The sequence below is a fragment of the Hypanus sabinus genome, chromosome 7 (assembly GCF_030144855.1).
Source record: "Hypanus sabinus isolate sHypSab1 chromosome 7, sHypSab1.hap1, whole genome shotgun sequence".
In the NCBI taxonomy this organism is placed as follows: Eukaryota; Metazoa; Chordata; class Chondrichthyes; order Myliobatiformes; family Dasyatidae; genus Hypanus; species Hypanus sabinus.
The window spans coordinates 136,601,373-136,619,100 of record NC_082712.1 but is presented as its reverse complement, the minus strand read 5'-3'; the positions used below and the strand labels follow the sequence as shown (position 1 = coordinate 136,619,100).

Genomic DNA, 17,728 nt, shown 5'->3' with positions numbered 1-17,728 from the left:
GAGTATCCAGGTTTCAGTCATGATGTGCTTATTCAGCAGTAGTCCAATATACCATTGATACTTCAGCCATTTTGATAAAAGGGTTCGCCTTTCGATAACTACACACCCTACACTCAACACACAGAAAATACTGAAGAAACTCAGCAGCCTACACTCTAGTCTTTCAACTTGTCATGCAACTTGGTTATATTATGGATAGGAAAGCAATGGAAGGTTATGGCCTGAGTGTGGGCCAGTGGGACTAGATGAGTGTAAGCATTGGCACGGACTAGAAGGGCCAAGATGGCCAGTTTCTGTGCTGTAATTGTTATATGGTTATATGGTTAACTTGCAACTAATAATGAAAAGTAAACAAGTCCACCTGCATGCTAAAATAATAATTCTACTGCTTGCACTGCTATACACAGCACAGATAGTCTCAAGATTTATAGTTATCTACTCCATGATGCACAAATCAACTATTCTGAGAACTCAGTCACAAACAAGAGAAAATTTGCAGATGCTGGAAGTCCAAACAACACAGACAAAATGCTGAAGGAACTCAGCAGGTTAGGCAGCATCTAAGGAAAAGAGTACAGTTGATGCTTCAGGCCGAGACCCTTCATCAGGACCGGAAAAAAAGATGAGTCAGAGAAACCCAGTCCTTCCCTAGAAAGCAACTGCAGAACTGATGGAGGATGAAGAAAAAGGGAGGGTTCCAGCAACTTGTGTAGCTCCTTTCTTGTTTTGCCATCCATGACCAACTTATTTAATTGTGCAGCCCTTAGACAAGCCCAAATTTCACTTCCATAAATTGTCCACAGCAATTTTTTTCTCTGTCGCTAATCATTACAGCTGCCTCTCAGATAAAGCTTATGAAAAGGCAAAATTAAAATTAAAATTTCTAATCCAAACATTTAGTTCAATAGTTCAGTTTAATATCCGAGAAATGTATATAATATACATCTTGAGATTCTTTATCTTCCTAGACATCCAAGAAACCGGAAGAGTGGCCCAAAGAATGAGTGACAGTAAAGACAACAGGAGACCCAAAGCTCCCCTCTCCCCTTCCCACACACAAGCAGCAGCACACCACCCCCACCCCCTTTTGTAAAAAACCATCAGCACCCTCCATTCACCTAGCATGAATAGCGAAGCTCCCAAGAAAGAACATGATCTTCAGTGCAATAAAACCTAATTGTTCACCCAACAATTTTATGTACCACAGGCTCTCTCCCCCCCACCCCCGCAAGTAAAGGGATCAAGAAATGTCCCCTTTCACAGTGAGAGGGGAGACATAACAAAACAACTCACTGATTTACAGTGTTAACAATCTATCATGCCACTTCTTTTTCAGAGTTCTGTGACTCTGGAATCAGCAACTATCTTTCCCCCACTGACCAAAAGTGCCAAAAAGTGTAGAACCATCAACTAATAACTCATCTTCCAATGATGCTTGAGTTTGAGGTGCCTACACCGATTCTTGTGCTTTGATACAATGAAAATTCTGGGACTATGGAAGGTTGCTGTATGAGAATCACCTGGTTACTAGTGAATACATCAAATGTAACATCCTCTCCATCAGGCCATACAGAGCTGGGCCTTTCTAACGTCATGCCCAGAGTCTTTTGGAAAGTTTCTAGAATTCCACAATGATTTCCCATTCCTGCTGTATGCACATGAGAAAGTTAAAACTAGCTTTAAGTAGAACAAGCTATCTATTCATAAAATTGGATTCTCTGCTGAAGAACTAAGCCAGTAACAGTGTGTTAGATACTGGTTAGTTATCAAAATCATTATAATGTGCAGGCAATTAAAATTTAATGTTCTTGGGTTCTGCAACTGCTTCTGTGGGCTATCTGATATAACCTCCAAATACACCACTTCTTTCTACCACGTAAAGCTGACTATTAAGATATTTATCATCTTTTCAGTAATCTAATAATCCAGATTTTTAGATTTTAATGATCCATGGGGTGAAAGTTACCCATGGAAAGGTTAGCAATGTAACTGATAGAGGTTGGATTTTGATTTATAAGCAACTCAATTTTCAATTCAAGTGATTGTTAAACTCATGCTATGGATTTATGTAATATGAGGCCCAGTGATATTAATCACTTCAGAATGTCATATTTTTATTTGAGTTACTTATCTAGAGGTTGCTGAACTATTCATTCACTTGCCTATAGATAAACAGAATATTTGCAAACATTTTCTGGTGAATATAGAACAGTCAATCACTGGAAAAGTCCTCCCCACCACTGAGCACAGCCATAAGAAGTGCTGCTACAAGAAATCATCACAGACCACCACCATTCAGGCCATGCTCTCTTCTTGCTGCTGCCATCAGTAAGGGCATACAGGAGCCTCATGTTCTACACTGCTATGTTCAGGATCAGTTAGTACCCTTCAACCATCAGGCTCCTGAGCCAGTGAGGATAACTTTGCTCACCTCAACACTGAACTGATTCCACAAAATATACACTCACTTTCAATGACATTGCAGGTTAAAATGTTCAGAATGGACTAGGTTGACCAAAGGGCCTGTTTCTATGTTGTACATTTCTATGACTCTATGACTAACTTATGTTCATTACTTATTCATTATTATCTTCTTTTTCGTGTTCACACAGTTTATTTTACTTTGCACTTTGGTTGTCAGTCTTTGTGTGTAGTACTTCAATATTTAGATTGTATTCCTGCAAGAAAATTGAATCTCAGTGTAGTATATAGTGATATTGATATTCTTCTGCATAATATGTATAGTAAATAATAAATATGTTGGAAAACATTGTTTCTTAAGGTTGTTTTTTGCTAAATGCTGTTGATTTTCTCACTCCACTTTCTCGTATTAATTCCTTCTTATTGCCAAAAGGCCTTCATATCATCATATCAAGAAGATTACTTGTGTTCGAAACAGTAAAATATTTATTTATTTATTGACTTGGGACATACAAGTTGAAAATTTCCAACCTAAAGGTTGCATATAAGGTACTGTAATACAGATTTAGCTTCCTTCATGTAACCAACTGTCTGGTCCTTCCCGCGTTCTGGTTTACTATACCCAAAACTGCTAATTACCCCACAATCTGCCCTGATTTTGATCTGGTTCCCCTTTTGCTATACCTTGCCTAAGCTCTATCACCACTATACACCTCTAACTTTACAATTCAGTTACTGTATATGGCTTAAGTGAATTTTAATTGTAGCCTCACTGTTCCTTCCTAGGTCAAACTGCTCTCTAGCATGTAACTGTTAGTGTTTCTATGCCTCAGTAAATAGTTCTGCCATTTAATGTATAAGAGTAGCGTGGGTCAAAATCCATAGGCTAAGTTCTCTTTAATTATTTCAGATGTCATTTGGAAGCTATAAATAGGCTAACACTTGAGTGTTTCATTTTGGGGAGGTTTCATCTTCCAAACTGCTTAGACCTTGTTTTCATCCCTGTCGCTAAAGTTTCACAATACAGTTCCCTACCACAGGAGAAAGTCAGAGGATTTTGGGATAATACCTGATAGTCACACTCTATAAAAAATGATAGAGATTCCTTAGATAGTGTCACAAGACACAAAAGCAAACATTATAAATCATAGAATGATTGAAAGATTACATCTTAGAAGGGATTAAATTGATTAACTCTTTTCCAATCTGCTCAGATATAATGGGTCATTTGGAAACTTAATAACGGATACATGATTCTTAAGCCTGTTCTGTGTTAAATCTGCAAACTTGGTACCTTGTGCTACCAGAGTTCTCTAATGTCTCATCAAATCTGAAAATTTTTTTGGGAGGCGGAATCTTCCACCTGCAAGTGATCACTTGTATCTCTCAGGCAGGGGTAGAAAATCAGATCGAAGTGGCAGATTTTAGAAACTAGTTCTGCATTGGATGACACAGGTGATAAGGATAAGGAAAAAGAGGAGGGGAACTTAGAAATAACATGCCTTCAAATTGTTTGTGCCTACCTCAATCTGTTCTGTCAATGCAAAAAAACAGTTAAAGAAAGTTAAAGACATTAAGATAGGTCATCCCAACAGTTCACACTCACGCTGTTCATTGATTTAAAGACCCTCATGAAAATTGAGTCAAGTTGTTAATGACTCAACAATGCCTCAGCAGATTTTCAGCTATTAATCAAATTTCCAGTTAAAAACTAGAGCATTTAGCTGACTTTTCATGAATGTTCGGGAAAGGAATGACCATATCCAAAGAAGAAGTGTAGGTCCAGCAATTGCATAGCATTGCCAGTGAATTTTGGATAACATCCTTTGACTTCTGCTTTTACAAGCTTTTCAAATGCTCCCATGACACCAGTTACACAAATTAAATTATTTTAGTGGATATTTTATGCAGGTGGGCAACATGATACAAAATAACTGAATTTCAGGTACAAAAACATCAGAAGAACATTAATTTATTATATCAACAGAATTTCACTTCTATGGTCTTTCTAAATAAGAATGATGACTTGGAGGGGAAAATTAGTGCTCCTACTCCTTCCTTGTACCAAGAGCAAACAGTACAAAATTGTACATTATTGGTTTGATTTTATGTTTCCACAAACCACAGTGCACCAAAAATCAGGACTGGGATTTTGGTGGTATGGATTTCCAGTGTAAAACTGCAACAGTTATATTGAATTTCAACTACCTCATGTCAACTTGATTGTTTTTATTGTTTACTGCACATCCTGTGTTTGGGTTACCAATTATTTTGCATTTAAGGATAAAGGGGAAGCCTTTTAGGACCGAGATGAGGAAAAACTTCACACAGAGAGTGGTGGATCTGTGGAATTCTCTGCCACAGGAAACAGTTGAGGCCGGTTCATTGGCTATATTTAAGAGGAAGTTAGATATGGCCCTTGTGGCTAAAGGGATCAGGGGGTATGGAGAGATAGCAGGTACAGGGTTCTGAGTTGGATGATCAACCATGATCATACTGAATGGCTATGCAGGCTCTAAGGGCCGAATGGCCTACTCCTGCACCTATTTTCTATGTTTCTATGTTTACAGAAAGCAGAGCAGGAAAGAAGATAATCCGTTAGCACAATGCTATATTTAACCATGTTATATAAATAACACACGATCCACTTACCATCATCAATATTTAAAGATAAAAACTATTTTCTATTAAAATATGCACTACAGTTCATGTTTGAATACATTACACCTATTGCCATAACAACACACGTTTGGAATTGCGCCTCCTCAGGACTCAGAATTAGTGCTCTATTAAGTAGAAAACAACTGATTGGAAACGGTACATGTCAAATCTCCTGAATGAACACACATTAAACAAAGTTCAGGTACCTGAATTGCTCCTCGTAGGTTGATTCCTGTTTCTATGGCAACATAGTAAGATGCTTGAAGAAATGTCCTTTGCAAAAGCAGAGCAAGAAACAAGAGAACTGCAATAACATAAGCATTGGCCAAGAACTCCTGTGAGGAAATGAAGTAAACGCCCAGTATTTTGACCTGCAGAGACCAAAGGTTGTCTGTAAGTTTCTATCAGCAGTGCATTTTTAGAAGCTATCATTTCTCGACAACATGTACATCATCGAATGATTTAATTATTCAAACATTATTGAGTCCAAAATATGATCTGGATGTAAATTTATTTAAATTGGTTTATTTGTAGAAGAGTGTATAAAAAATGTCTGTTATTTATACATGGAAGAGTCCAACTTTTCTCTTTCACCTATACTTCTTAACATGACCTCTGACCTTCAAAGACTTGTGAACACACATGCTAAGTTTGCTCTGTTCCTATTTCTGAGAATACTACCATTCACTGTGTATTTCTTTGCCTTGCTTGCTCTCACTTGCATAATCATACATCATTGGAATTAGTTGCACTTTCTATTTTTCTGCCTCTGTTTCCTACAGTATGCAGCTTTCTTCTTCAGTATTAACTTCATCACTACCTCTTACATTATCTCTGAATGTTATAACTTTGTATATCACATGCAAATCTTTAATTAGACATTATTATAATAAAGGAAAACCAGAGATGCCGGAAATCTGAAATAAAAGCAGGAAATCATAACCGAAGAGATTCTACAGATACTGGAAATCCAGAACAAAACCCACAAAATTCAGGAAGAACTCAACAGGTCAGGCAGCATCTGTGGAAATGAATAAACCTTGTATGTGTTGGCAAAACAGGTCTTGAAAAACATCTGATCTGATGTAAGATGAAGTGTCTTCGACCTAAACTTTTACTGTTTTGCTTTCCGCAGATGTTGCCTGACTTGCTGAAGTTTTCGAACACTTCTTGCACTTTTCTTTTATTGTTATTATTACGTTTGAAAAAGTAATTATAATAGAATTTAATACATGGGAATGGTACATCATGCAGCTGTTCTTGAATTATTGCTTTGTAATAAATGTATGTTACAAATGCAGTATTCTTTATTATCAGAACTTGGAGAGTTTATTACAGGAATACATTAAGACTGTAAGATTTAGGAAATTTGGCCTATCGAGTCTGCTCTGCCATTTCATCATGGCTGATCCGATTTTCCTCTCTTCCCCAATCTCCTGCCTTCTCCCCATATCCCTTCATGCCCTGACCAATCAAGAATCTATCAACCTCTGTTCTTAAATATACATTAAGACTTGGCCTACACAGTTGCCTGTGGCAAAGAATTCCATAGATTCAGTACTCTCTGGCTAAAGAAATTGCTTCTCATCTCCATTCTAAAAAGATGCCTGTTTATTCTGAGGCTAACCCTTCTGGTCTTAGCCTCCCCCACCATAGAAAACAGCCTCTCCATATCAACTCTATCAAGGGCTTTCACCCTTGCTTCAATGAGGTCACCCCTCAGTCTTCTGAATTCTAGTGAATACAGGCCCAAAGCCATCTAACATTCTTCATATGACAAGTCATTCAAACCTGGAATCATTTAGGCAAACCTCTAGTTTCAGCACATCCTTTCTAAGATAATGGGCCCTAAACTGCTCACAATACTCCAAGTGAGGCCTCAGTAGTACTTTATAAAGTCTCAACATTACATTCTTGTTTTTATATTCTAGTCCTCTTGAAATTAATGCTAACATTGCATTTGCCTTCCTCACCACGGACTCAAATCTTTAAAATTAATCTTTAGAAAATCCTGCACAAGGACTCCCAAGTCCCTTTGCATCTCAGTTTTTTTTTGTATTTCCACCACATTTAGAAAATTGGTAAAAGAAAAGAAAGGGTTGACAAAATGCATGACCATACACTTCCTGACACTGTATTCCATAGACGCTGCATAGCCGGACGAGTTCCTCCAGCATTTTTTGTGTGTTGCCAGGGTTTCCAGTATGTGCAGATTTTTCCTTGATTGTATTCCATCTGTCATTTCTTTGTCCATTCTCCTAATCGGTCTAAGTCCTTCTGTAGCCTCTCTACTTCCTCAAAACTATCTGCCCTTCCACCTATTTTCATATTGTTTGCACACTTCACAACAAAGCCACCAATTCCATCATCCAAATCATTGACATAAAAAGCATTAAGCTAATTAACATGATTTATTTTAATATGATGTGGTTTAGTTTAAACTACTAAAGTAATTTAACTCAACATGTGCGGCAATATTTAAATAAATGAATTTTGAATAAGGTTTCAAACTTTGAATAATTATTATAAATTATTGCTATCTCTCAATAACAATAGAGAAGATAGAAGATCTGACATTTCAAAACCTGTAAGCTGAATTTATTTTCAACTCATTGATATCAATTTTAATGTGATCTTTTCTGTAACTGACCTTGTGTAACCTGTTTTGAATCCTTCACTCATTGTAGTGCTTTTTAAAAAAAATTTACAACATGGAAACTGCTGCCTGATTGAGAATCCTGCTGGATTTTCACGTTACTGTGGCTTTACAATGTTATAGCTATTATCAGTACGGCAAGTTTAATCCGATGGTGTGGCCAGTGTGCTGCAGGAACATACAAATATTACAGCAAGAAAATATATCCAGTTTAAGAAGGATGCCAGTTAGATGAATACAAAGATATCCTGTTGCTATCTGAAATAGTCCTCATTAAAATAAACTGGAAGAACAGGATGCCTAAAAGAGAAATCCCTGACACTCTATCTGTTCCATTTCTGAACTATGAGTTATAGAACTTGTGCACTATCAGATAACACAAGTAATAAATTCAAGAGGATTTTCTGCATATTATTAACAGACAATCAAACTAACTACACTGGGTTGTATGACATAGATTTCTGATTGACTTGAACAGATGCTAGAATTGTGCTTTGGAGTAGCAATAATATTGTTGTACCTGTGGACGAAATGTTTTGTTTTCATTGCTCAGGTGATGTACAATCCCAGAGATACAGAGTGGGCCTGCAAACCCCAGCAAGTCAGCCATAATACGGAACGTGCTGCTGAGAATGATTGGGCGACCAAAAGCCTGCCGCAGCACACGCCAAAAAAGCTTTGAGTCCTGAGGCCCAACAGAACCCTTCTTCTGTAATAGAAGGTAAAACATGTTAGAAACATAGAACCATTTAAAACCTACAACACAATATAGGCCCTTCGGTGCATAAAGTTGTGCCAAACATGTCCCTGTCTTAGAAATTACTAGGCTTACCTATAGCCCTCTATTTTACTAAGCTCCACGCACCTATCTAAAAGCCTCTTAAAAACCCCTATTGTATCCACCTCCACCACCGTTGCCGGCAGACCATTCCACGCACTCACCACTCTCTGAGTAAAAAACTTACCCCTAACATCTCCTCTGTACCTACTCCCCAGCACCTTAAACCTATGTCCTCTTGTGGCAACCATTTCAGCCCTGGGAAAAAGCCTCTGACTATCCACACGATCAATGCCTCTCATCATCTTGTACACCTCTATCAGATCACCTCTCATCCTCCTTTGCTCCATGGAGAAAATCCTCAACCCTTGTAAATCTCCTCTGCACCCTTTCTATGGCTTCTACATCCTTCCTGTAGTGAGGCGACCAGAACTGAGCACAGTGCTCCAAGTGGGGTCTGACCAGGGTCCTATATAGCTGCAATATTACCTCTCAGCTCCTAAATTCAATTCCACGATTGACGAAGGCCAATACACCATACGCCTTCTTAACCACAGAGTCAACCTGCGCAGCTGCTTTGAGCGTCCTATGGACTCGGACCCCAAGATCCCTCTTATCCTCCACACTGCCAAGAGTCTTACCATTAACACTATACTCTGCCATTATATTTGACGTACCAAAATGAACTACTTCACATTTACCTGGGTTGAACTCCATGTGTCACTTCTCAGCCCAGTTTTGCATCCTATCAATGTCCCGCTGTAACCTCTGACAGCCCTCCACACTACACACACCTCCAACCTTTGTGTCATCAGCAAACTTACTAACACATCCCTCCACTTCCTCATCCAGGTCATTTATAAAATTCACAAAGAGTAAGGGTCTCAGAACCGATCCCTGAGGCACACCACTGGTCACCGACCTCCATGCAGAAAATGACCCATCTACAACCACTCTTTGCCTTCTGTGGGCAAGCCAATTCTGGATCCACAAAGCAATGTCCCCTTGGATGCCATTACTTTCTCAGTAAGTCTTACATGGGGTACCTTATCAAATGCCTTGCGAAATTCATATACACATCTACTGCTCTTCTTTCATCAATGTGTTTAGTCACATCCTCAAAAAATTCAATCAGGCTCGTAAGGCACAGCCTGCTCTTTGCAAAGCCATGCTAACTATTCCTAATCATATTACATCTCTCCAAATGTTCATAAATCCTGCCTCCCAGGATCTACTTCATCAACTTACCAACCACTGAGGTAAGACTCACTGGTCTATAATTTCCTGGGCTATCGCTACTCACTTTCATGAACAAAGGAATAATATTTGCAACCCTCCAATCCTCCGGAACCTCTCCCGTCCCCATTGATGATGCAAAGATCATTGCCAGAGGCTCAGTAATCTCCTCCCTAGCCTCCCACAGTAGCCTGGGGTGCATTTTGTCCAGTCCCGGGGACTTACTATGTTTTGATGAAACATAACATTTTGATGTTATTATATTTTATTTTCAGTACATTCTCCATGACATATAATCATATTTTCAGTAATGCCGCTATACCGCACTGCAGCGGGCAGCAAGCTCTTTGGTGACCAATTTCAAACCCTATGTAATAAATTTATTATTGGTTTATTATCATATGTACCGAGATAAAAGTGAAAAGCTTTGTTTTGTATACCGTCCATACAGATTACTTAATCACATCAGTACAATGAGGTAGTACAAGGAGAGACAGTATAAGATAAAATAAAATAAACAGTAAAATTCAGAATTTTTAGTTACTATTAGAGTATTAGAGTTACTGAGAAAGTGTAGAGAAGACAATCAGGCACAAGGTTATAATAAGGTAGATTCTGTAGTCAAGAGTCCATCTTATCATACTAGGGGACCAATCAATGTTCATTTACTACCAGAATAGAAGCTGTCCTTGAGCCTGATGATATTTATCTTCGGGCTTTTGAATCTTTTGCCCGAAGGGAGGAGGAAGAAGGCAGAATGTCCAGGGTGGATGGGATCTTTGGCTATGTTGGCTGCTTTACCGAAAAGTACAATAATTTGTACTTTTTTATACTGCAAAATAGGATTTCAGTAAAATTGAACAAACACTAACAAAAGAATTATGGAACAGGAAGTCATGCAGTCAAAACATTTAAAAATTGCTGATGCTGGAGATTTAAAATAAAAATACAAGATGCTAAAATACTCAGCAGGTCAGGCAACATTTATGAAAATTGAAACAAAGTTTTTTTGTGTGTTGTAATGTTCATCTTTCTTTTTTATTCTTTGTATGTAAGATAGTGATAGCCTGCAAACAGAAGTGATGAGGTGGGAAATACATGAATGCTGACATACCATATATGAATTAAGGAGAATATAATACCTTTTCTACCAAAGTCAGTATTTTCCAGGTGCAAGTAAATTTGTAATATCTTCTCTAAGAATGAGAGTGGTAAAGGGGAATTTTGGTTAATTAAAGAACAAACACTAGGGAGACTCTACACTAGACTTCAGCCCTCAATGTTGTCCTGACCCATATATCCTTAAAAAAAAGTACTAAATCCACACTACCCTGTAATCCTCTATTTTTCTTTCATCCATGTGCCTGTCCAACAAGCTCTTAAAATACCCCTAATGTTTTAGCCTCCACCACCATTCTTGGCAAGTCATTTCAGGCACCTACAACTCTCTGTGTAAAAAACTTACCCCTGATGTCTCCCCTAAACTTCCCTCCCTGAATTTTGTACATATGCCCTCTGGTGTTTGCTATTCATGCCCTGGGAAACAGGTACTGACTATCCACCCTATCTATGCCTCTCATAATCTTGTAGACCTCTATCAAGTCCCCTCTCATCCTTCTACGCTCCAAAGAGAAAAGTCACAGCTCTGCTAACCTTGCTTCATAAGACTTGTTTTCCAATCCAGGCAACATCCTGGTAAATCTCCTCTGCACCCTCTCCATAGCTTCCACATCCTTCCTGTAATGAGGTGACCAGAACTGAACACGATATTCTAAGTGTGGTCTCCCCAGAGATTTGCAGAGTTGCAACATAACCTCTCTACTCTTGAACTCAATCCCCCTATTAATGAAGCCTAGCATCCCATAGGCCTTCTTAGCTATCCTATCAACCTGTGCAGCAACCTTGAGGGATGTATGGATTTGAACCCCAAGGCCCCTCTGTTCATCCACACTTTTAAGTAACCGACCATTAACCCTGTACTCAGCCTTCTGGTTTGTCCTTCTAAAATGCATCACCTCACATTTATCCAGACTGAACTCCACCTGTTATTTTTCTTCCCAATTCTGCATCCTGTATATATCCTCTTGTAACCTTCGACAACCTACAGCTCCATCCACAACTCCTCCAATTTTTGTGTCATCTGAAAACTTACTCACCCATCCTTCCACCTCCCCATCCAGGTCATTTATAAAAATCACAAATAGCAGGGATCCCAGGACAGATCCTTGCGGCACTCCACTAGTCACCGACCTCCAGGCAGAATATTTTCCTTCCACTACTACCCTCTGCTTTCTTCCTGTAAGCCAATTTTTTATCCAAACAGTCAAGGTTCTACAGATTCCATGCCGCATGACTTTCTGGATGAGTCTCTCATGGGGGACCTTGTCAAATGTCTTGCCAAAATCCATGTAGACCACATCTACTGCCCTACCCTCATCAATTTCTTTCGTTAACTCTTCAAAAAACTTAATTAGGCCCGTGAGGCACGACCTTCCCTTCAAAAAGTCATATTGACTATCCTTGAGCAGACTGTACTTCTCCAAATGCTCATAGATCCTATCCTTAAGAATCTTTTCCAATAGTTTGCAGACCACTGACATAAGACTCACCGGTCTATAGTTCCCAGGATTCTCCCTATTACCTTTTTTAAACAAGGGAACTACATTTGCCATTCTCCAGTCCTCCGGCACCTCCCCTGCAGCCAGACAGGATGCAAAAATCATAGCTACTGCTCCAGTGGTCTCTTCTCTCACTTCCCACAGCAACCTGGGGTGTATCACATCCGGCCCTGGGGACTTATCAACCTTGATGTTTTTTAAGAAGATCTAACACTTCTTCTTCCTTAATCTCCACATTGTCCAGCACACAGGCCTGTTCTATTTTGACCTCACCCTGATCAAGGTCATTTTCACTTGTGAATACTGAAGCAAAGTATTCATTTAGGAGCTCCACAACCTCCTCCGCTTTCTTTATCATTTAGCGGCCCCACCTTCATTCTTGTCATCCTTCTGTTCTTCACATACGCATAGAATGCCTTGGGGTTCTCCTTAATCCTACATGCCAAGGCCTTCTCATGCCCCCCCCTTCGAGCTCTCCTAAGTCCTTTCAAGCTCCTTCCTGGCTACCCTATATTTCTCATAAGCCCATCCTGCTTTCTGCTTCTTATATCTAACATATGGTTCCTTCTTCCTCTTGACGAGTTGCCTCACGTGTTTCGTCAGCCACGGTTCCCTTTTCCTACCATTTTTCCTTGTCTCAGTTGGACAAACCTATCCTGAACTCAGCACAAGTGGTCCCTAAACTTTTCCACATTACTTCTGTGCTTTCACCCTTGAACATGTGTTTCCAATTTACTCTCACTAGTTCCTGCCTCATCCCTTCCTAATTAGACCTTCCCCAGTTAAGCACTTTCCCATTTTGTCTGTTTTTATCTTTTCATAGCTTTGCTGAAGCTAAGGGAGTTGTGGTCACTCTCACCAAAATGCTCCCCCACCAAGAAGTCTGCCACCTGACCAGGTTCATTACCCAGAACTAGATCCACTATGGCCTCTCCTCTCATTGGCCAGTCTCACTGACTCAGTGGACATTCCCTCTGCAGTGTCCTCTACAAATAACAAGACAATGCATTTTGAAAAGCAGGGCTCTCAGATGCTGGAGATCTGAAAAATAAGCTGAAAAACTTTGGAAATTCTCTATAGGTTGAGAGAAAGGACAATGAAGCAGAGCTAAAATTTTAGGTTGATAAAGCTACACAAGAACTGGGAAAAAAAGGGTTAGAAATTAAACACATTTCATGTTGCTGTGAAGACGTGATTGTGGAGTGAAGAGAAGCAGTATTCATGACAGAGAACTGATAAAGAGAGACTGAAATATACAAGTGGTGGCAAAGCTGGTGGAGAGAAGGTGGTGAAGGCTTGTTAACGGCAGCTGATCTGTCTTAGGAAACAGCTGTGTTTGGTTTCCACTGATGTACCAGACTAAATTGTGATTTTTAAATTATTACTCATAAGTGTTAACTTTTAAAATGATTATTATATTTGGAAACCCATAGTCAATGATAACAAGTTTTTAATTATAGGAATGAATATTATGCAAAAATAATTATAATATGTAACTGAATTCCATTTTAGAAAATATTTTTATATATATTTCTATTCTCATGTTTATATTTCTCCTATTATATTACGGCATAGAGGAGACCAGTTAGCCTCTTGTATCTAAACCAGCTCTTGAAGCAACCTCAGGGAGTATGCATGTGTATGTGTAGTATGCTTGAATATAACTGTATTGCCTCAGTAACCTTTTATGTTAGAAGATGGTCATGCTTCTGAATGCTGAAACTAAAGTTATTAACAACTTCTGGATAATCAAAGGCTGTCAGAGACTCTTGGAACATTTTACAGTGCAATTTTTGGGTGCTTTGAAAATTAAAGTCCATTGATTAATTTAGCAGAACTTATAATATCTAGCTGATTAACATCCATTAATTATTAATTACTGACCTTTGTGATTCTATTCACCAGATTCAACAATGTGAAAGGAAAACACAGCAAAACGTCTACATTAATAAAGAGAAAATAAAGATACACCAGTTGGCAAACTTTCAATCCATAGAACTGTTGATTTTCTGCAATGTTCTGATGTAAATATAATTGTTTTTACTTTTGTCTCTCATGTTTATTTTATTCTATTTAATGTCAAAGTAATTTAAAAACCAGATGGTGAAAGGTAGCAAAGGTCAGTTTTTGAGAGAATGAATCATTTATCAAATTACATTGAAAATTATACTTATTTGTTGTGGGAAAGACAACATAAAATTTGTATGAAGGAGAAATTATTCCTCCGTCCATAAAAAGGAGGGTTCAAAAATAACAAGGTAAAGTTATAGATGAGCCCAATAGTTTGTATACTTAGTCTAATCCCCCACCCCCGATTAACAATATTAAATCTTCTTGTATTGATATGATGATCAATCACAATCTAAAGTCTCAAATTACTTGTTAAATGACAGACATAGAGACAAAATATGGGAATGAAGGTCTGAACCTCAATAGAATTTCCCTCCGTCCATATTAACCAAAGAGAGAAATGGTCCAAATCTCTATTTATAAACATCACTACTAGGTTCTGAGGATCATAATCCACATAGAAGCTTAAACCCAGATTTTTAACCGGGGGAATGGAAGTGAATGCTGAATAGAATATAACTATTTTAATATTCTTTTGACATACTCGATACGCAAAAAATGCACAATGAACTCAGACATATTTCATCCATCTCCCACTCTAATCTTTAGAAAATGAATTCTGAAGCACAGCATTTCACAAAGTCAAAATGATACTGCTACTGAAAATGTTCAACATATGAATTTATGTACTTTGTTAACAAACTATGATTACAGAGAAAATTGATTAATTACATCCTTTATGATTAAAAAAGAACTTACAACTGTTGTATATTTTTAGAAGGCATTCTGTGCTACTCTGGGACCAATATTATTCAGAGCACTTGAGTGCAGCATCCTCCTTTGTATATATTCAATAATTGTGACATTGGAGTTAGCGAATTACTTACATTTTGTTAAGATTCATTTAAGTAATTTCTCTTGCAAATTATGAATGGCTTTATTTTCTCTTTGTGTTTTTACCAATTACGTTTGTAGAAACTATGTACAAAGAAGCACAATTTATCACTCAGTTCACTCTTCTGCCAAATCCCATAATCCCTTACCATACTTCCCAAGTGTTAATTATGGTGCCACTTGAAGATATCAATGGATGTGACAGGTAGGCGGAAAAATGTTGAAGTAATATACTTATGGTAGGCAAAAGAAAAGCAAGGGATTACACAATATGTGCGAGGAAGCTAAGCAATATAGAAATTCATAGCTCAACAGGTAGATAGAGTCATAGAGCCTTTTGACTCATCTTGTGCATGCTGACCAAGGTGCCAACTGAAGCTAGTTGTACTTGCATACATTTGGTCCACATCCTTCTATATCTTGCCTATCCATTTATTTAGTCAAATATATTTTAATGTGAATAGCTGGCACATACAATTGTGAGCTGTATGACAATATACAATCTATGTTAATTTTGTGGGCACTTACGCTCACCTTTAATTACCCCTCTCTGAAAATTAATTGCACTGAAATGAACTGATTGGTCCTATGTCACCCACATGCTGCCATTCCCCATAACTGAACCTACACAATTGTTTTAAAACACACAGAAAACACTGGGTGAACTCAGCAGCTTAGGCAGCATCTATGGAAAAGGGCAAACACTTGACATTTCAGGGCGAGATCCTTCTTCAGGATAATGTTTTTAATGTGGGCGCCATCAGATCCCAAGTAATTCATTCCTTGTTTGGCATTCTAATGCCTATTATTAATAGGTTACATTTTCCATGTTACATTCCACCTGCTGTGTTTATATCTAATGTCCTTACATCTCCTTGCACCCATCTCTCAACCTGCACTGACAGCTCTATATCATAAAGAAAGCCAAACACTTATTATTCAGTTTCTGAATTTCAGCATGTAGACCAATTATGATAAATTTACAAAACAGTTAATTCCAAAAATTTAATTGCCTTTCATACAGAATCAAATCCTCTTTGTTTTATTGGTGTGATTTTTAAAGAATTTGTAGACATGGTAATTAACTCAAGACTTTAACATGTGTTGTTTATAAAAATATACTTTTATGTTTATATTCTGAATTATCAACATTGGAATAGGCTTAAAGGGAAAAAACAGGAAACTTTAGCTTTTATTTAGTTAATTCCATAAGCTTCTAATGATTAATACTAGTGTAATGTAGAAGAGGCAATGTGACTTCCTCTCTGGTGATCCAGTTACTAAAAAGAGAAATACTTCACATGCAATGTTACAGATGACATTATAAGACAAGGGAACTTTATTGCATTTACTCTGGGTCATATATTCTCTAACTGTTCTGAGAACTGTTGTAAATTTATTACTACCAAAGTGTAAGTTCCACCCATAGCCCCTTCTGCCCAGCTTCTGGGAATTTCAATTTTTAGAAAATGCGCTTCTTGAATAAACATCCAGCATCTTTTTTATAATACTGTTCTTTGCCCTTCATGATCACTCTCTGGTAAAGCTCACTGGCCATGCCACATGATTTGTAAGTTTACAAAGGAAATCCTGAAAATTTAGTGGATCTCTGTTTCTATGGACAGCTGCAAAGCAGCCATACACTGAAGATAATTACTTCAACACAAAGGCAGCAGGAATTACCTGCAGGAAAACTGACAGGAAAAAAGATGATGGTGGGGGAGCAGTGTGAGAAAGGGTGTGAGATGGTGAGAAAGAGAGAGTGAGAGTTAGAAGTGAGGGAGAGTGAGAAAAGTGAAAGAGGACAGGAGTGAGAATATGAGACAATGAGAGAGAGTGAGGGAGAGGATGAGTGAGACAATTACTGAGGAAGAGGAAGTGAGTGAGGGAGAGGGTGAGTTTGAGGGTGAAGTTCGGGTGATGCACCATCAATAACTCACACTGAGACGTAAGGCGAGATATCGGCTTTTATTGACTGGAAGAAGGAACCAGGAGTGAGTGTCCATCATACTATGTCCTGGAGACTGAGGCCGAGCGTCAGGCCTCAGATCGCCTTTATACAGGGGCCTGTGGGAGGAGCCACAGGAGCAGTCAGCAGGGGGCGTGTCCAGACAGGCACATAGTTCACCACATCGGGTGAGGGTGAAAGTGAGGTTGAGGTTGAGTTTGAGGGTGAGGGTGAAGGTGAGGGAGTGTGAGAGAGGGCAAGAGTGAGTGTGAGAAAGAAAGGGCTGGAGAATGTGAGTGTGAAAGAGAGTGTGAGAGAGAGAGTGTGCGAGAGGAGAGAGAGAGAGAGTGTGTGTGTGTGTGTGTGTGTGTGTGCGTGCGCACATGCGCGTGCACGAGAGTACGTATGTGTAGAAGACAGAGGGTCTATGGCCTAGAGTGTGAGAG

At 38.6% G+C, this 17,728-nt stretch overlaps 1 protein-coding gene across 3 annotated transcripts in view; it reads right to left on the bottom strand.

Annotated features, from left to right (window-relative positions):
* abcc8 (ATP-binding cassette, sub-family C (CFTR/MRP), member 8) overlaps nucleotides 1-17,728 on the bottom strand; it is a 164,274-nt gene that overhangs the window by 114,511 nt on the left and 32,035 nt on the right. For 2 of the 3 annotated variants that reach the window (XM_059973947.1, XM_059973945.1), the window contains exons 6-7: nucleotides 8,259-8,447; nucleotides 5,289-5,453 (exon numbers count right to left, since the gene is read on the bottom strand). In XM_059973947.1, the coding sequence (XP_059829930.1) occupies nucleotides 5,289-5,453; nucleotides 8,259-8,447 (354 nt within the window). The remainder of the gene's footprint in view (nucleotides 1-5,288; nucleotides 5,454-8,258; nucleotides 8,448-17,728) is intronic. The other variant, XM_059973946.1, reaches the window with a different exon arrangement.